We start from the raw sequence: 19,246 nt of genomic DNA on the forward strand, positions 1-19,246 counted from the left end.
TGTTCATCTCATGCAACAGAGAGTAAAAGACATGTTCCGACATTTATCATTTGGAGAGATGGGATAAATTACAATAAACCCATCTCACAAATATTCCATTGTACCAAACCAAATTCCACCGTGCGCGTCTCCCCCTCACTCACTCACCCACTCTCACCCAGCCCAAATTTATCTTTTAAATTTCATTCTCTCTTTCTTTTCTCCTTCCAATCACAAAATAACTAGGGATTAACCCCCCTAGTTAAACTCATCCCCAATTCCCCATCGATGCGAAGAGCTCCGTCCTTTCTTCTGAAAGGGTGTGAGCTAAAACGATCGTCTTGGGGCCAGACAGGATGTTTCGATTGATCCACAAGAAGTCACCTGCTTAAAACAACTTTGAGGATTGAGTAATCTATGATTCAAAGTCACCTATGGGTAGCTACATTTTGTCTTTTTGTATTGTAATATAGATGAAATTATACAATGCATTGATGCATCAGTCTGTTCTGGATCACAAAAGGCGAAAACGAGTGTCAGTCGGTAGTAGCATTGGATTGGTCATGTCAATCAATGCTGGAGAACTGGTTGAACAAGTATGAATGGTATGTATGGTGCTCGTATCCTATCGAACATGAATTCAACTCATGAGCAGCTACGAATGATGAAAAGCCCCTTCGAATGTACCTAGAATGACAAGGAAGAGGTGAAGCATAGCGATGAATCTCACATGCGGTATAGTACAGTACGGTGCATGTTCTTCATACTTGAATAAGATCGCTGATACTGCAGCTCGAACTGGAGCTCACCCAAAAGCAAAGGCCAAACCAACCCAACAACAACATCATATCCGTATCTCATTCATACTATTCATTCATACATAAACCATCTCCCCCCAATTCAACCTCGCGGCACATCCATTCTCTAATAACCAGTCCATTGAATCTCCCATGACATCCAACCTCCCACATTCGCAACATCCACACAACGTTGAATCCCAACTCCATACGATATACAAATACAAGATGATCGTTCAGACGAAAAACTGATATATTCAAAGGTATGGTAAAGTAGAAAATTGTGTATGTTTTGGGTAAAAGGGTAAAATCCGATAAACCATAACGTAAAACCATAAATCATGAAACAGAATGAAATGACAACCCGGTTCGACTAATGGAACAACTTCTTCTTCGGTTTCTCCTCCGGCACCACCTTAATATGACTATGTCCAACAGTCTTCCCAGGATGATGACTACAACACTCAATATTCTTAACCCACTCATCACCATCATCCAACTCATCATTACCCAATCCCGTAATCTCTTTAGGAGGGGGGAGGATCGAACCACTACACTCGGGTGATCCACAACTACACATCATATCGTCTTTACCTCGTCCAACAAGCAGGTCAGAGAGCGTACATCGAATAGAAGGTTCGACAGCCAACATCCTCATGATAGCTGATCTAGATTCCCGAGGTAATAGTCTGAAGATGCTCTCCGCTCCTCCCGATTGGAAAGTCCTAGTTGATGAGATTGACGCCGCACGTTCCCTCTTGGCTTGCTGTTCTGCCCTCACACTGCTATTGGTGGTGGTCGAGGTGATACCCTGTCCAGCGCCTCCAAAGGGATTTCGGTGCGGTTCATTCACACCGGGAGTAGCAGGTGGAGAGACGGGGGAGGAGACAGCTCGATTCCTTCCTCCCTTAAATCCTTCGTCGGGGACTGATAGCTTGTCCGTCCTTGGAGAAGAAGGTACGGGGTGCGTACCCTGTCGTTTGGGCTGGGCATTGTGAGGTAAAGCGCTGGAAGTGGCATATCGAGATGCAGGGACGGATACGACCGAGTCGCTCCTTCGTGGGAAATTCAAATCGGATCGATCTTTCTTCTCTTCCTCCCCATCCCTGAGATTGAGCTGTTGGATTCCACCCGACCCGACCTCCTCGTCAGAAGATGAAGAGATAGCGGTACTTCGAGATTCGGCTCTACCGGCTTTTGTGGGTGATTCAGACGGACTGACCTTGCTTTCCACAGCGGTACTAGCGTTGGAGACCATCGAGTTGGATCGGAAAGGTAGAGTACTTGATCCGTCATTTAATAATCCATGGGTACCGCCCACCTTATTTCCTACACCTTCATGACCGTTCGCAACGGATGGTGCGGGAGTAGGAACGGGTGGTTTCGTACATAGTTCAGGATGGGTGTTGACGTAAAGTCGATATGACATGTCGGTCTTGAAATCCGGGATTTTCCAAGGGAATCTTCGCAGGATCATACACATGAAGATGATCGCGACGGACCAGACGTCGGTGAGTCGAGGATCATAGGCATCCTTGTTGAGTACTTCTGGCGCGAGGTAGGGATCCGAGCCGACCACTCCTGAGGCAGGGATCTGGTGTTTGCCGGGATAATGGAACACCGTTGCTGTACCGAAATCGATAAGTTTGACAATATTGTCGTGCGTCATCACACAGTTGTCCAATTTCAAGTCTCGATGAGCGAGACCCATGGAATGTAGGTAGTTGACACCGTCGATGATTTGTCGGAATACACAGTAGATCTCGGGTCTCGCCATTTTACCAGACATGACGACGGAGAACAAGTCATATGGTGCGTATTCCATCACCTGAACATGTCAATCGTATATCAGCAAACTATCCTCGTCCAGGGTCATTTTGTTCAGCAGAGCTCACCTCGTAGAAATGACCATGATCATTAACAATATCCACCGTCTCAATCACATTGATATGTCTTAGGGTAACTCCCACACAGAACTCCGCAGTCACCTTTCTCTGATATTCCTTCTCCGTCTCACCTTGTCTTCTAGGTCTGAATTCCTTGACAGCGTACGTCGAGCCGCCATTCTTCGAGTTCGCCTTGATAAGTCTGACCGTACCGCCCGCACCTGATCCCAAGACTTTACCCCATTTACCATACTTCTTCGACAGGTGAGCATGAGTCGCCTCGTGCAATGAGGGGTGAGTGAGAGCGACAACGGGGTGAGGTACACCAGGGTACTCCGAGGCGTTCTTGGGAGTCGAGATATCGGGAGTATCAGGCGGTGATATACCTCTGGAAGGAGGGTGTGAATGACCTCCATGTTCAGCTTCAGTCATTTGAAGGGTGGATGTAGTTGTTCGACTGGGAGCAGCACTGGTAGCTCTAGATTCGGTGGGAGTCTTACTTTCTTTCTTGGACTTCTTCTCCTTGTGTTTATCGTTATGATGCCCGAAGAAACTCGCCAGAGAAGAATGCGATTTCTCGCCCTCGTTATCCCGATGATGGTGTCTCATGAAACCCATCAAGTGAGAAGAATGAGCACCATGCTTATCATGGGTATCGTGACGAGTCGCAGCTGGAGTAGCATGACCTGTTGAAGTACCACTCGAAGCGGCATGGGGAGCACCGAGACCGTTGAATCCACTTCCCCTACGTTGGATCGCGGGGGTGGCTACCCCTGCAGCGGTGGGTGAGCCTGGGACAGATGGACCGGGAGTCTCGTTCATGTGCGAATGGATAGCTTGAGCAGCAATCGACCCGTTCTCTCCCGTAGGAAGGTGCTTGGTCTTGTGTTCGTGGTGGCCTATGTGATGGTTGAGGAATCGTCGTAGATCGTGCAGTGGTCCAGTATGGTGTTTGGGGTGTCTGGTAGCGTTGGGTGAGCCATGAGGACTGGATGGAGCGGTCTTGGACACTTGAGAGGGTTTGTGGGTATCAGCGGTTAGATGAGAATCGTGCTGACCAGCTGGTAGCGATGGAGCAGGGGAAGGTGCATTAGGAGTAGCAGGAGTGAAAGATAGGTTGGAAGGAATGGGTGGACGTCGGTGAGCGGCATGCCACTGTTCTACGTCTGTCTTGTCTACTGGTGGTGAGGAAGATCGACTCCTGAGGGCGAGAGCTGGTTGAGAGACATTGGGTGCCTGCAGAAGAGAAAGAAGAGTTAGCCTCCAGTACAAAGTCTTCTTAATCCCATTTCTTTCCATCACGACATTCAAAAAGCGTACCAATCGGATAGTAGGATAACCAGAATTGTGAACATGACTACGAGTCTTGGATATCGAACGAGAAGAACGAGTCCGGACAGTGAAGGAATACCACTTGGGCTGCGGAGGAGGTCGAGCCAGTCGAGGGCTCTGAGGACGGAAGTCTGACCGCATGGTGGAGGATAGATTGGGAAAAAAACAAGGTAAAGACAGAAACAAGAAAAGTAGAAAAAGCTATGATATGAATATATCGACAAAGCATACGCAGCATTCGAAGTACTAAATATGCCAAGAAGCGATGTCAAGCTAAGCTATAATGATAATGATAGTCTATAAGAAGGGGTCACGAAGGTAGGAAGGGTCCTTGCCAACGACGCCATGTGCAGAGTGATCATTGGTTCACACTAGACAAGCACAAAGGTAGGTAGGAAGGGGTAGGTTGCTTCCCATAGCAATGAGACTGATCCGGTCGAGTCGAAAAGACCTCTAGCAGGACACCACGACTAGAATGAGACGTAGAGTGGGGTAAAGATCCAAACAAAACAATGGGATGCACACAAGTCCGTCTTCTGTCCAAACAAGCCAAAATCAAAGAGATGAGATGAGAATGTTTTGATTAGAACGGACCAAGAAAACAACAACCACAATACTATAACGAATCTTGGCAGTCTGTATAACAATCCAATAGATAGTCCAGTCGCACTCACTCTAGGCTCCTCGACCTCATGCCAAATCCCACCTCTACTAGGCACCTTCCTCAGCGAGGTACTGTCCAATTCCTTGTATTTCTCATATTCCGGCTCAGTATGCAACGGCACATCCTGAGGTTCGTCGTGGAATTGTTCTTCGCCAGTTATATTGTTGGAACTTCCCCTCCTGCTGAGCGGTTGACTAGGCGGTTCACTAACGTTTGGCGTAGTAGCGCCCGTTATAGGTGTGAGATGTTCAGGTGAAGGCAGGCCATCTCGCGCGGTGAATAGTTCTTGGCCTGAGGCAGTGACTAGTGATAGTCTACGTTGGTTGCCGTCTCCGAAGGAGATGGAGGAGAGAGGTACGGCGGGGGACGAAGATAACATGATGAAATTATAGATGTCGTGGGGGTACTAGCTTATATGAAGGAGGGATTTACACAGGTCGAATAGGTGGGAACGAAGTGAGTCTTGCGTTGAACGACTAGGCTATATTCGCATTGGATGAAATGGATGAAATGTTGAAATGAAGGCGATGATACTTGGTAGCTTGGTTCGGTCGACTTTATAAGCTCGGTTGGTAGGACGAGTACTGTGAATGTGGATCCTCAATTGTCAAAGTGGATGCGTATGACACAGGTGGAGTCTTGCCGATGAGTTACCGTTCAAAGTAGATGACGGTATGATAATCCTAAAAATAGGATACGCGGATGTCGATGACAACGGAGTGAGTGGTGAGTGGGGGATTGACGATCTTTCTTTGCTTTGCTTTGTTTTGTGATGAATACGATGTGTATGTGATGTGATGTATGAGAGACGTTCTTTGTAATCTTGGCTCCCTAGTCCGGCACGTTTGCGTGGGGGGTGTCTTGGCTGATAGTAAACTACCTTCGGTCCGGTGTGGTGTGTGATGGATCTTTTCTTTTCTTTTCCTAGGTATAGAATGGAAGCGATTCAAATGGATATTGATGGTGGTGGTGATGATGGGATATACGATGACACTGAACCGGTCAAAGGTAATGCAACCAATACCAATATACGAGTACAAAGCCAAGCCATCAATGTCAATGTCAAATGAATCTATGGTGAATCTGCTACTACAGTATGACTATGACTCGGTGACGATGACCGTCTCTTTTCCCCTTAGCCAACCAGCAGTAGCAAAAAGAGAGAGAGAGAGAGAGGGCATTCGTAAGTACTAGCATTCTCAGGGTGACCAAAGGGAAACAAGGGCAAATCACGGAGATATCTCATTTACGATAAATAGTATTATGCTAAACCGGCCGCGTGCGGCATGCGATGAGAGAGAGAGCACACTTCACTTGCACACTCGTCGGCTTCGTCCGTTCCCTCCCAAAGCACCAAAGGGAGAGGTACCTCGCTTAGATTTTTCCCCTTCCCCTACCCCACACGTTTCCCCCAAAGACATGACCCTTACGATATCCCATCTCATAGTTGCATGGTAAAGCCAAGAACACACCTTTCCCCAGATGATTAGGCAAGTACGACGAGCCTCCCTCCATCTCCATCTCTCTATCAACTCCAATCCAATCTCAAAAAGATCAAGTCAAGTGGTTCATGTGCGGGATAGAAAACCAACAGGCGAAAGGCGAATGACCAACGTAGGCTGATGATCTGCATCTGCAGTGCTGAAAGTGAACAAAATGTGACGTCAGCCCGAAACCGAATTCGAATTCGAAATCGAAATTCAATTGGGACTTCCGCCCTCCCGGTTTTAACGGCCGTTAGCTATTCAAAAGTGGCAGAGTGGCATGAACCTACTCCTTATAAATGGCATTTCGATTCCTTATAAATGGCATTTCGATTCCTTGTAAATGGCATTTCGATAACAATCTCTACATGACAGAGAGAGAATACAACACCAAGTTCCGAGATACAAACCCTAAACCATTACTATACTATCCTATGTTATATCTATCTATGTCAATCCAATGTCCGGTCACAGACCCGTATCACCTAGTCTGTCTCTCCCTCTCCCTCTCCTCCTCCCAATTCACCTCATCATACCTAGGCGGCAACTCCATGACCTCCTGTTCCTGTGTCTGCTCCGGCTGGACCCTCCCGGCATCTCTATGTATCCTAAATTCTACCTCTCTCTCCTGATCCTGTGTCTGTTGACGGGGTCGTCTCCTTCGACCAGGCGGAGCAGATATCGCAGAGGGCGCCCTAGGATTGGTCGATGTTCCACCTTCGCCTTCACCCTCGGGCTCGCCAGAATCCAGACACGCTATCGTATCTCTCTTGAGTTCCGTTGTATCTTCCTGTTCATCATGTTCATGCAGATGTAATGGCCCAGCACGACCGGCTCTTGAATTAGTCGACATGTACGTTCCTGTTCCGCTCGACGTGAGATCTCGATTCGATTGATACGTCCCATGTCCACTGCCACCTATAGGTGAATCGTATCCGCTTCTGTTAGTAGCGAATCCAGCCAAAGGTAATAACGCATCCTGAGACGGATGTCTGATCATACCGCTGCTTGCGCCGGTTCCCTCTCGAATCGGAGAGATGGGTGAAGAGTAGGTATCAGTCGATTGAGGAGGTAAGAAAGGCATCTTGGAATGTCGACCGTCAAACGGATTGATAGGTGATATCGGAGTACTATTCAACGTTGTTGAACCGTTCGTACGATCATCGCCCATTACCAGGGGTGACAATCTAGGGGGGTTGTTACCGTCATTCCTAGAAGCGATAAGATCCAGTGGGGTCTCCGAGTTCGAGTTGTTGAGAGTGGCGAGCTGATCGGATGAGTCCGAAGGTTTACCAGCTGGGAAAGCTGTCGCTCTGAGTTTACGTCTGTTGCGCGCTCGTCTGCACATGAATATTATACCGACGATAACCAATGTTCCGATGACAGATAGGACACTGGCCACGACCGTTCGAGTGACTGGGCTGGAAGTGGAGGGTGGTGGTGGGGAGTTGTTATCTTGTCCTGATGTACTATATACCATAAATCACAATGTCATCATAATCAGTATTTTCTCTCCCTCTCCCTCTTTATATCTATAGTCTGATAAGCGAAGGAGTTCGGAAAGTATAGTGCTCACCCAGTAGGATCAGACGTAGTAGCCGTAACGCTCGGCGCTCCCCCACCATTCTGTTCCGAGCCTATACACCCCGAACTCCCCTGTCCAACCGTGAACATACTGCTCGACCCACCACTGGCCCATTTCTCCTGGCTTCCAATCCCAGCAACCAAGATGAATCTCGTCCCCTTCGCCATATCCACTGTCCAATTCAGGTGCGTCACTCCCTGAGAGGTGTACGTCGTGGGATTATCCGAAAGTGAAGAATCAGGTAGGTATTTCGCATATTTCGAATTTCTGTTGTACGTTATGGGGATGGAGAACGAGTTGCCGAGGGGGATTATACCGAACATCGTTGGTGGGTGAGTGGTATTTCCGCCGTGCTCTGATGAACTGGGATCTCTCTCTTCGAATATCTCCATCTCCATTGCGTCTATGCCCCGAGCGGGAAGTAAGGGGGTTGACCGGGGTGATAATGATTGTGCTGAAGCTGAGGCTGAAGAGGTTGAATTGTCTGATACCCAGTCTGAGGTTACGTTGGATTCAAGTGATGTAGGCCATGTCATGGACATATTGGAGCATTGGGGAGGATAACTTCCAGAGTTGGAGGTGAGGTTGAATGAGAATGTATACAAGTTGAGAATGGCATCATCAGATAGGAAACATGTCGACGTGTTATTGAGTGAGGGTTGGACGGCTAACAATCAATGATATATCAGCTACGGCTCCTTGGAAAAGCCTCACGTATGTCCACGGCGACAGGATGAGTACGAGGAGACACATCGACTCACTCAGAACATCCGTCGTAGCTGCATACTGAATCCCCGAAGCCCCCCAAACAGTCAACATATACTGTAGTCCAGCAGGCTGCCGTATCAACAGTTCATAAGAGTTCTGTCCATCAGGTATCGATTCGATCCATACCTATATCACCACCATTACATCAGTTATCCGTCCGAAAGTGGAAGAGGGGGGTTGTACGTAAAATGCCAAGGGAAACCGTCAAACACCTACATTATATCCATGCTCCTTGAATTCCGTCTGCTCCACAGATCGAGACGTCAGCAAAGCGTTTCAAGGATGGGACCGGGATGAGGACGGGAGACAACGTACGGGTGTAAGTAGGAGATGGTATGGACCAGCATCACCGCTCCATCTGTTATCGAGATGTTCAACAAAATTAGCGAAAGGTTTACATTGCTCGAAGAGTGGTTACTTACCGCACGATCGAGGTCCCACATTGTGTCGCTCTGCCAGATTACATCAGCCCACTCGCTCATCAATTGTGACCTTCACGAGGAGACGCAGACTCACGTCGTCATGTTCACACTGAGATACCCAGCCTGTACGACCCCCAAGGCCAAAAAGAACAACCCGATCCATATTGATCTTACGCGTTTAGACATCTTCCCTGTCTTTCTACAGAGCCCAGCCTGAGGCGGACTGTGGTATCAATCTCACCCTACTGTTCTTAGCTTGACTAAGACGAGAAGATGCTGTTGATATGTTGAAAGGATGTTGAATGTATCCCTTTGACTTTGTTGACTGACGATTCGATGATCTTTCGTGACGATGATAGGTGTATTCACTTGACTACAGTTGATGATCGACTCCTGTACAGTCGTGGGCAGCCTATCTCCCAGCCTCGATTATAAGCTATATTGATGTTTGATGATAAGATACGAACAGATGTTGAAATGAATGAATGAATGAGATGAGATAGCTTAAGATTTAAGCTCTGCTCTTTCCGGGTTATGAGCCGATTCAGTGAAAAACGTGAGACACCACTACTGACCGTACTCGCGTTCGAGTGTGGCACTCGCTCGCATGGCATCTAAGCATTTGCACAAAACAACCCTTTGCATGTATGCCATGTACTGTATGTACCCCCCTTACCTGCGTTCTGGGCCTGTAGAGAAGTGCATACAAACGCGGTATATCTCAAGCGAGAGGTTGTGTCGTAAAGGCATCATCAGAAACGCACGCAAGACAAAGACCGGCATAAGGATATGGGTATGAGAGCATCCATCAGATGGAGGGAATGATTATCTCCATCAGCTCAAGTAGATTCGAGTGATCTCATAAAATGATTCAACTGCTCTACGTGTAGCACGATGGCATAACTTATGAGGCGTATCAACCTAGCCTTTCGAGAATCGCTAACCCCCCAGCTAATTAATACCTCAGAATATTAACGTGACTTCGACATTAGGCATCTGGAAATGCTCTCAAACCAGCGATACATGCATGGTCTTAAGCATTCCATTCCGTCCAATTTCTATTCTGTCTGACGTCGGTTCCCGCAAATCGTCACCACGTCAATGGTTGGATCCTCTGAAAAAAGCCAAAGCTGGTTGGGACAGGAACGACACTCGTGTGCTTATGTAATCATGCCGAATGAAATCAGGCACGATGCGCAGTCGTTTCTGGTTTTTTGTGTAGCTTTCCCGCCTATACTGGACTACACGTCCGCCCCTTTGCATCTCTCAGATGGATCACAGCTTTCCGGCTCTGCAAAAGAACAGGTATCATATGAATCAACCACTACTCACTACCCAATGCGATGCAAGTTGAATCGGCTTTCCCTCCTTCTCGCAGAACAAGGATGAAGGATGGGAAGCTAAGAAAACACATGTACAGGCATAAGCCCAAAAATGTACTGCGGAGCTTTCGGATCTAACAACCAATTTAAATGGTTGATATGACGCGTTTCAGCCCTTTCGACCCTGTGTCTTGGTTTTTTTTTTCCTTCTCCTCTGCTCTGCTCTGGTTATTCCGAAGCAAGACCAGAGCTATACGGGGTTCAGCGCATTGGACCAGTAGCTTCATTCAAATTGCAAAGAAAGTACCTGTAAGACGAGACGAAACGAAACCACATAGCACCGGTACATCTATCTCACACTCGCAATCGCAACTCGCACTTTAGGGTATTGCCGGCATATTTTGGTAAAAACAGAGAAAAAAAAGATCTCCCCCTTCTCTTCCCTTGGGGTTCCCAAATTTATTCTACTCCCCTTCCATAGGTAAATATAGATAAATAAAAAAGTTGATATCTTCATACATACAGACCCACTACCATCTACCATCTATCATCTAGCATACACCCATCGAGATCAAGAAGATCAAGGATTGTGATATCGACCAAAAGCATCAGCAACATACAGTAGTGTGAACTCTGACCTGCCACTGGATTGAAATCATTCCGCAGTCGTATCAAAATAACAACAACATCATAGAAAATTTGGTGATACTAGTGATCGCTCGGATCTTTACGCGTGACGCACAGACCTCACTCTATCACCTCTCAACTTTTTACTCTACTCTGCTCCAACTCTCTCTCCATCTCCATCTCCATCTCTATCTCAATCTCAATCTCATACCCACACTCAAGCATATACAGCGACAGAGTATAACATAGATAGATAAACAACCTCATCATACCACCGCACCACCAACACCACCAAAACACATACTCACCAACATGACACAACAGCCATACGTCAATGGTAACAGCCATGTTAATGGCAACGCCCATCAGCTAAAGGTAAGTCTCTCGACCAATCCAGGCCTAAGCCGGCACATGACAATTGGCTGATACAGATGGACATTCTCGCAGCGGGTCGTAGTAACAGGAGGACTGGGATACATCGGATCGCACGTCGTAGTCTCCCTTCTCCTAACAGGTCAATACCAACCCATCGTGATCGATAACTGTCACAACTCGTACCCAGAAGCTTTGAACCGATGTGCTGAGATTGCAAGGGATGAATTGGGGTGAGTGTGCACCGTAATAGATCTGATTCGCGCCGGAAAGAATGTTCTATCAGATCGTGTTTACAGAAGCAATACTGATCACTTGCGTTTTGCGTGTGTGTAGACCCGACGCTCCTCAACCCATATTACACAACGTCGATCTGCGTGACCCCGAAGCAGTAGAAGGCGTTTTCAGTCAATACGATAATAAGGGCGGTATCTGGGCTGTTATCCACTTGGCAGCATTAAAGGCCGTTGGTGAATCTGGTGAAATCCCCTTGAGCTATTACAAAACCAACGTAGCAGGTACCATATCGTTATTCGAGGTGAGCCCAATTCCTTTTCTCTCACACCCCTTCTTTTTTCTTTGCCTTGAGATCTTCAAACACTCCCACTGTACAAAGTTTGCTATGTCCAATCACCGGCTTACTGACATACTTGATTTGCATCACGTAGTCGATGGAGAGACACGGCGTATACAACCTCGTCTTCTCATCCTCAGCTACAGTATACGGTACTCCCGAGATCATCCCTATCCCTGAAACTTCCCCATTATTGCCTGCCTCATGCTACGGTAGGACGAAAGCTATGGTAGAGGAGATCATCCAAGATTCATGTAGGGTGCAGAAAAAGGATGGGCAGAGTACATTGAGGGCTGTCAGCGTGAGGTATTTCAAGTGAGTTGGTTCTACTCTACGAGCGTCGAAATAGCATATCTTGGCACCTTCCTTTGACGGATCCCCTTCTGCCTTCCGACTAAGCAGAGGGGACTGCCAGTGTTTCAGAAGCGCAGCGATCTTTGTCCTTCTTCCCATTGTCCCCTCGACCGAGACGTCACGCGCTGACAATCTCTATCTCCCATATCAGTCCCGCCGGTGCTCACCCATCTGGTAAACTCGGAGAAGAACCCCGCGGCAAACCAGGAAACCTCTTACCATTATTAGCGCAGATGGCCGTCGGAAGGGAGAAGAGTCAGTTGAAGATCTTCGGAACTGATTTTCCAACACCGTGAGTCGAGTCCTCCTTTGGCTCTCAACGTCCCTTGAGTGGTCAGCACTGACTCAAATATACTCATTGTAGTGACGGAACATGCGTACGAGATTACCTACATATCATGGATCTCGCCCACGGACACGTATTAGCTTTGGACGCGTTGGCTGTACCTACCTCTCAGAAGAACATCTTCTCGAACTGCGATGCCGAGACGGGTTCCTACAGGGCATTCAACCTTGGTAAAGGCAAGGGAATGAGTGTGTTGAATATGATTGAGGCTATGAGGAAGGCGACGGGATATGATTATCAGTATGAGATCGTTGGTAGAAGGTGAGTCGATGGTTCTTGTTGCATGTTCTGGGTCCCAGGAGAGATCGAGTGAACGGAGTGAGGTGGGAGACACGGGGGCAAGAGCGCAGAAGACCTTAAATAATCGTGTCTCGTTAGAACATTTCTTGGATATGCCAATTTATATAATATCAATTGCTGACTGGTTGGTTATTTCTGCATATCACAGACGAGGCGACGTACCAGACTTGACCGCCGATCCAGCACTAGCAGAAAAGGAATTAGGATTCGTAGCTAAGAAGGGTCTGGAAGAGATGTGCAGGGATCTATGGAACTTCCAAACAAAGAACCCAAATGGATTCGAAACCGCCCAAAAACAAAATGGAACGATCTAAAGTGATGGATGTATCGATAGATGAGTGAAGGAACTTCTTCATGTGAATGGACATTGTCTCCTGTTTCCCCCTTCCCTTCTCCCAATTATACCCATTACCAGTTGGTTCGCAATCATACATATCATATACAACGTCAACATTCAGTTATTGTATATTACCCAAACCGACACCGACACCCAAAAACATTTTTCTCATTTCATTTACCAGGCATATGATTCTAGATTTCTTTCTATACGATAGATGGTTTCTCCTGTTTTCGTTTCGTTTCGTTCCGTGCCGTTTCGTTTAGTTCCAATACATATAATTGCTTTTAACTCTGTTTTCGCTTTCTCAATGTCGTATCTAGTATCTCTACCATACATTACTTCTTTGAGTGGTTACTTGATGACACACTCGACCGTGACATACATGCAAAGCATAGATCTTACTTACCTCGGTGAGGACATGTCGTCCCTTGACTTGCCTTCTTTTTGGAGGACGTTTGAGATTTAGGCATCTTGCATCCTTTGATGATGATGCAGTACTCTCAATCTCCAGAGAACGCCAAACCTCATTGGAGCAGCTTGGCACGATTTTGACCTGTATACTTACCCTACGACAACAACACTTAATCGACTCATCAACGTATCCCACTGGATCTCATAGGTCATTCAAAGACTGCCCAAACGACCTCCAGCAGGTCGGAAAGGCAATCAACATCATCGCCATCCAAAAGCCGAGATAGCAGGCATCCGTTTGGCGGTAGCTGCCAGAAAGAAGTTGAAGGAACTACGAGAGCCAACACCACTCTCCAAAAGGGAGTCTACTAAATCTGCATTCCACTGGAGGCGTCATGCTCCGATTATAGGAATTGAGGGATCTGAGGGAGATAGAGCAGAAGGAGACTCGAATGCTCACCTGGATGATTCTCATATGTCTGGAATGTCAGAGGCGACGCAGGGAGGGTTGTTTACAGACGATCCGCAAGACTCTCTGATACCCGAGGAAATTTATGCGAAGAAATTGGCAAGGGTTGCCTCCGATTCCAGTCTGAGGACGAGGTTCAGTGGTGACGAGTCTGGCAAGAAAGAGCAAGAGGCAGAGGCAGAGGCTACTCAAACGGAAACGCAACCGCGACAATGCGGGGAAGAAATATCGAATGTTGTGAACTGGTCTGGCTCTGGCTTTAGCTCGAATGTTGCCAGAGAGGGACGAGGTGTTGTTGAAGAACTGTCCGCGCTGGACCACCAGACTAGGTGCATCGGAGCGCATTGGAGGCTGGATAGACCACCTACCAACTGGGATTACAGGACTTGGAATGACAGTCCGCTTGGTCCTATTTTTGAAGTCGAAAGCGATGGAGAACAGGAGATGGACGCGTAAGTAGAGTAGCTTAGTGTGGTGTGATGATAAGTGGTTGAACTGAGTGTTACCTGGAATAATTCATCACACATACTTTATAACAAATCGTCGCACAATGGCTCATTATATGCATAAATCGATCAGATATCCTTCTCAAACAAAGAACAAAAAACAAAAAAGATCACATCCGATTTCACAACGTCTACAACTTTTCTGGCATGTTGCTCATCTCACACATTCGACACCCAAAGCTCCTCCTCCCAGTCAGACCATGCTGTATAATAAAGCAGGAGATGTCCTAATAGACATATCTGAAGTTGGAATTCTCCCTATCGGTCTTATCGGACAACCCCTCAAGTGCACCCTCAGTTTCCATCCTCCTATCGACCCTCCCGAACTTCCTATCCCTCTTCCTATTGTCCATGATCATATACACCCGAATAATGACCGCCAAGAGCGATTGCACGCAGAAGAACACCAAGATAATCGCAAGAGCCTTGGAGTAATTGCTCTGTCCAGAGGGGAAGATGAATGGTCCGACAATGTTCGCAGCGGAGAACATAACCAAGACTGAACCGTAGATGAAGGATCGTTTAGTATGACCAGCGAAATTGACACCGATATGAGCCTGGAAGAACGGCCAGGTGACGGCGTAGGAGTTGATAAGCCAGTACGCGACTGCTCGGCCCCATTTGGGATGATTGCCGTGGGTGGTAGCGTACACTGCTGCGATACCTGCAATGGCAGGGATCAAGGGCAAGACCATCCCCAATGTTCGCAGACCACCGTATTTGCGGGCGAGGATACCCCAGGCGAGCAGACTGCCTGCGGAGACTATGGATGAAGGTAGACCCGCGAGAAGGGTGTTGAATTGGTTGAAACCGAATGAAGAGATGACCAGCGCTGTTTCAAGGTAAAGCGATTGATTTAGCATGAGAGTCATAGTGAATGAGGCAACGCTCCGAAGGAGGATATACACTGTACACTCACTGTTGAAACTCGAAAGACCGTTTGGTACCATTGCGAAGAAGACGTATAGCAAACTGAGGTAGTACATTGGGTCTTTGATCGTATCGACGACTTGGTGCAATTGGACTGCGAGTTTACAATGGAACGAATGTCAGTCATATCATACTCCGACAATGGCTTAGATGAGAGACGAGCGACTCACTCGAAGAACCTTTAGTACCAGTCATATTCTCCGCAACTCTTTCCAAAGCAATCACTTTCTCTTCCTCAGTCAAGAATCTAGCCTTGATAGGAGTATCAGGTAGGAATAACCATCCTGCTCCAAGAGCAATGGACAATAATCCCAAGACGAGATAGATCCACGCCCATTGCTTCAATCCGTCGTTCTTGATGTGTCCCAAACCATACGCCACAAGAGTGAAGATGAGGTAGAAGGTGCCCTACGAACAACATCACAGCTCAGTATGACGTACGATGCTTATGATTTCATGGTCTGATGGTGACTCACCTGCATAGCACCCCATATTAAAGTCCTAACGGCATTCTCCTTCCTGGTGTAGAACAGCGCTGTATAACTGACCAATGAAGGGACCAAGGGCGCCTCGAAGAAACCCAGTAAGAATCGGACGGCCATCATATCGCTGAAATTTCGACAACCCATGGTACCCAACATCAATACTCCCCAGATGATACAGGTGACACTGATGACTTTGGCCAGGGGGAGTCTGGCGGTACAGTAGAAAGCGGGGATTTGGCCTACATGGTATGAACACAGTGATGAGCCAACGAGGAGAAGAATTCGCCGAATTCACGTACCAGCTAGATAACCGAAATAGAACATGGACGATACCCAGGAATATTGATTACCGACTAGACCAAGGTCCTTTTTCAAGTCAAACAGGACTGCCCATGCCAACGCGGCTTTATCAATGTAGTTGACACCTAATGAAACCCCATGATTAGCGTTGCTGTATGCATTCATTAGCCCATGTGTAGAGAGACATACTCACCAACGAGGAAACACATCATAGCCAACAGGTAGATATCAAACTTGGTAGCTATCTTCTTACTCTTGGCCTCCCAGATAGCCTGTTCTTGAGGCGTTCGGTCACCTTGAACATCTACATTCTTCGCATAGATCTCATACCCATCATCTACTTTACCTTCAACAGGTAAAGCAGCGACAGGTTGTTCCGTGATTTTCTCGTCTTTGTATTCCATGATTACCTAGTACAAAACAAGTGCTTCGAGTCAAGATGATAGGTGATGAAATAACCCAGAAGGAGGGGAGAAATCCCACTAGTGTGTCCCGCCTATTTATGCAGTTCTTGGTCTCGATCACTCTAAGCAGCAAAATTCCTTATCTCTACCGACCAGACATTTTAGTCGGAATCCCGAATTCACCCCTCCCTCCCACTCTCACAAAAGTCGACACCGATTCTTTCCTTCTACTCCTGCCCGATGTCGGCAGCTTTGCCGCTCGCCAGTTGATACGTGAAGGCATAATAGCAGAAGACGAACACTACGAACGACAACAACCTTATCTCTCGAGGTAGGTCACCACCGCAGGTAATCGCGTGGTACCGCCCATTCGTTCTGCCCCGATAAAAAGCCGAGGCTAAAAATAATTTAATTTGAGAGAAAAGATAAGGTCCCGTATGAATCGATTGCTTGGACTTCCTAGGTTGAAACCCGCAAGCCCTCCTGTTGCAGGAGCATTTTCCGGATTCCGTTCTCTAACAGCACTTCGGACTTGACATTCGACCAATAAGAAGCTGAGAAGAGAGTGACGTTGGGTTGAATTCCGGGTTTACGAATCCGGACAAGCGCTTGCAATTTCAAGCCTTGGGCGTCGTCCGGGAAATTGGACGACGGGTTTGACCGACAAATCGGTCAAGCTGCCCTCATCTGGTTTGGCAGCAAGTAAGGTGGAGGGATGGACATCGACAGTACATAGCAACACATCAATCGAAGTGTAAGATAGCTTGATCGTAAGAGAAAGAGACACGGCAAGCCAAGATCACAGACAAATAGGTAGCAGCCATACGATGTCATCCTCCTCGTCAATTACCTTTCCAGAACCGGACGAAATCAGATGTCACGAGATCCTACAAGGGCTTATCAGGATCAAGTCATACAGCAAGACCGATGGCGAGCTGGAAGCTACGGCATACATGGCCGATCAGATGAAGGATATAGGCCTAGAAGCGGGGGTGAAGAAGTTTGATAATGGACAGAGACAGAATGCTCTGGGTATCTGGAAGGGAACGGGCGGAGGCAAGTCATTGTTGTTCAATGGTCATGTTGATACCAACCCTGCGACGGAGGGGTGGACGGTAGATCCCTGGGGTGGGACAGTCAAGGATGGTATGATTTATGGTATTGGGGTGTCCAACATGAGTGAGTCACTTCCGGCTACCACTTCAAACAGTAGGATAGTACTGACTATGATCTGGCGATGCAATGTGCTCAGAGGCAGGATGTGCAGCATATCTCTGCGCCGTGAAAACGCTCTTCGAGTCTGGATGGAAGCCCAGAGGCGATATCGTTCTAACCCATGTAGTCGGTGAACTGCAGGGAGGACCAGGGACAGTCGCGCTGATAGATCAAGGGTACTGCAACGTGGACTATTTCGTGAATTGCGAGCCAAGTGATCTGAAGGCTATAACGATGCATGCGGAAAGTCATATCTTCCGTATAGAGCTGACTGGAGTGACGAGGCAGTAGGTCCTGCTGCTATTCCTGCTACCAGGTGTATCGCTGATCGTGTCGTAGTATGAGTAAGAGAGAAGATTCGACCGACGCATTATTGGCAGCTACGGATCTGATACCCAGATTGGACAAATTGACCTTTGGGAATGCCAAGAACGACGATGTGAAAGCGTGCAATAGATGTCATGTGGGAGTCGTCAGAGCTGGATTGGGAAGGGAGATGGCAGATTGGAGACCGCCGCAGGTAGCTGATTTTGCGGTGATACGGGGTGCAGCGTGAGTTGTCTTTTACCCTTCTTTGTGTCCTCACGGTCCGTACTAACCTCGCGCGATGTCCCTTTAGCCGATTCGGCCCAGGCCAAACGTCAAACGATGTAGAGACCGCACTCGAAATAGAATGTATGGAGACTCAACGTAAATTCCCCGAACTGAAATATCAGATATTCAACGAACGCTCCGACAGTATGCCTTCATTCGAAGTGTCCAAGCAAGCGCATATCGTGAGAAGGATAAACAAGGCATATGAGGAAGTCAGGCCTGGTCAGAAACAGCCGACGGGCGCATTAGCACCCCAGTGCTTCTTCGGGTCAGATGCTGGGCATTTGTATAAGAAGCTGGGGTTGGAAGGGATAGTGTGTGGGCCGGGTGGGAAATACAATACGATGCCTGATGAGCGTGTGGAAGTGAGTCATCTAGCTTTCGCCACTTGTCTTTCCCGTGAAGCTGCGCTGATTGCTGATGACTTGATGCTGTAGATTACTGATTACATGGATTGCATACGGATGTTCATCCGCTTAATTGTAGACATATGTGGTTGAGATGTACAACATTCTGCGTTGCAAGCACCTTGCGAGAGAATAAAGGGGACAGTCGAAACGGTGACATGCGAGTCCTCAACGCGAAGAAGCTGTGCATACTGTGAATGTGACCTCATAGGACGTGGAAGGACAGAGTGGACTTGAAGGTCTGGACTTTGAGAATCGGATGCCTTCCTGAAATACCAACCTTTCTTGTGTGAGGGGTCACCCCACTCAAAGGGAAAGTAGTATGCAACTGATGTTGATGAGTCCGAGTGGCCGAGGAGAACATGCTCTCGCA

The 19,246-nt window shown here is 47.5% G+C and overlaps 6 protein-coding genes across 6 annotated transcripts; 3 read left to right on the forward strand and 3 right to left on the reverse strand.

The window, feature by feature from the left end:
- Nucleotides 1–1,149: 1,149 nt before the first annotated feature.
- On the reverse strand, nucleotides 1,150–5,037 carry I302_103084 (uncharacterized protein; the record flags this gene model as incomplete). The annotated part of the gene is made up of 3 exons (XM_019188456.1): nucleotides 1,150–2,604; nucleotides 2,672–3,898; nucleotides 4,669–5,037. The coding sequence occupies 3 exons, from the start codon at nucleotides 5,035–5,037 to the stop codon at nucleotides 1,150–1,152; spliced, it is 3,051 nt and encodes a 1,016-aa protein (XP_019051334.1).
- Nucleotides 5,038–6,623: 1,586 nt separating this feature from the next.
- I302_103085 (uncharacterized protein) lies at nucleotides 6,624–9,103 on the reverse strand (the record flags this gene model as incomplete). The annotated part of the gene is made up of 7 exons (XM_065869614.1): nucleotides 6,624–7,611; nucleotides 7,719–8,394; nucleotides 8,489–8,621; nucleotides 8,712–8,738; nucleotides 8,811–8,853; nucleotides 8,918–8,947; nucleotides 9,012–9,103. The coding sequence occupies 7 exons, from the start codon at nucleotides 9,101–9,103 to the stop codon at nucleotides 6,624–6,626; spliced, it is 1,989 nt and encodes a 662-aa protein (XP_065725686.1).
- Nucleotides 9,104–11,178: 2,075 nt separating this feature from the next.
- Nucleotides 11,179–13,126, forward strand: I302_103086 (UDP-glucose 4-epimerase GalE; the record flags this gene model as incomplete). Its single annotated transcript, XM_019188458.1, has 7 exons — nucleotides 11,179–11,241; nucleotides 11,314–11,471; nucleotides 11,575–11,776; nucleotides 11,907–12,127; nucleotides 12,318–12,458; nucleotides 12,531–12,773; nucleotides 12,961–13,126. 7 exons carry the CDS (start codon nucleotides 11,179–11,181, stop codon nucleotides 13,124–13,126), a joined length of 1,194 nt encoding a protein of 397 aa, XP_019051336.1.
- Nucleotides 13,127–14,047: 921 nt separating this feature from the next.
- Nucleotides 14,048–14,488, forward strand: I302_103087 (uncharacterized protein; the record flags this gene model as incomplete). The annotated part of the gene is made up of 1 exon (XM_019188459.1): nucleotides 14,048–14,488. One exon carries the CDS (start codon nucleotides 14,048–14,050, stop codon nucleotides 14,486–14,488), a length of 441 nt encoding a protein of 146 aa, XP_019051337.1.
- Nucleotides 14,489–14,765: 277 nt separating this feature from the next.
- I302_103088 (uncharacterized protein) lies at nucleotides 14,766–16,657 on the reverse strand (the record flags this gene model as incomplete). Its single annotated transcript, XM_019188460.1, has 6 exons — nucleotides 14,766–15,370; nucleotides 15,458–15,562; nucleotides 15,639–15,876; nucleotides 15,945–16,192; nucleotides 16,253–16,378; nucleotides 16,447–16,657. 6 exons carry the CDS (start codon nucleotides 16,655–16,657, stop codon nucleotides 14,766–14,768), a joined length of 1,533 nt encoding a protein of 510 aa, XP_019051338.1.
- Nucleotides 16,658–17,484: 827 nt separating this feature from the next.
- Nucleotides 17,485–18,966, forward strand: I302_103089 (uncharacterized protein; the record flags this gene model as incomplete). Its single annotated transcript, XM_019188461.2, has 5 exons — nucleotides 17,485–17,836; nucleotides 17,910–18,159; nucleotides 18,212–18,424; nucleotides 18,492–18,831; nucleotides 18,904–18,966. The coding sequence occupies 5 exons, from the start codon at nucleotides 17,485–17,487 to the stop codon at nucleotides 18,964–18,966; spliced, it is 1,218 nt and encodes a 405-aa protein (XP_019051339.2).
- Nucleotides 18,967–19,246: the final 280 nt, after the last annotated feature.

The sequence above is a fragment of the Kwoniella bestiolae genome, chromosome 1, assembly GCF_000512585.2.
Source record: "Kwoniella bestiolae CBS 10118 chromosome 1, complete sequence".
NCBI classification, from domain to species: Eukaryota; Fungi; Basidiomycota; class Tremellomycetes; order Tremellales; family Cryptococcaceae; genus Kwoniella; species Kwoniella bestiolae.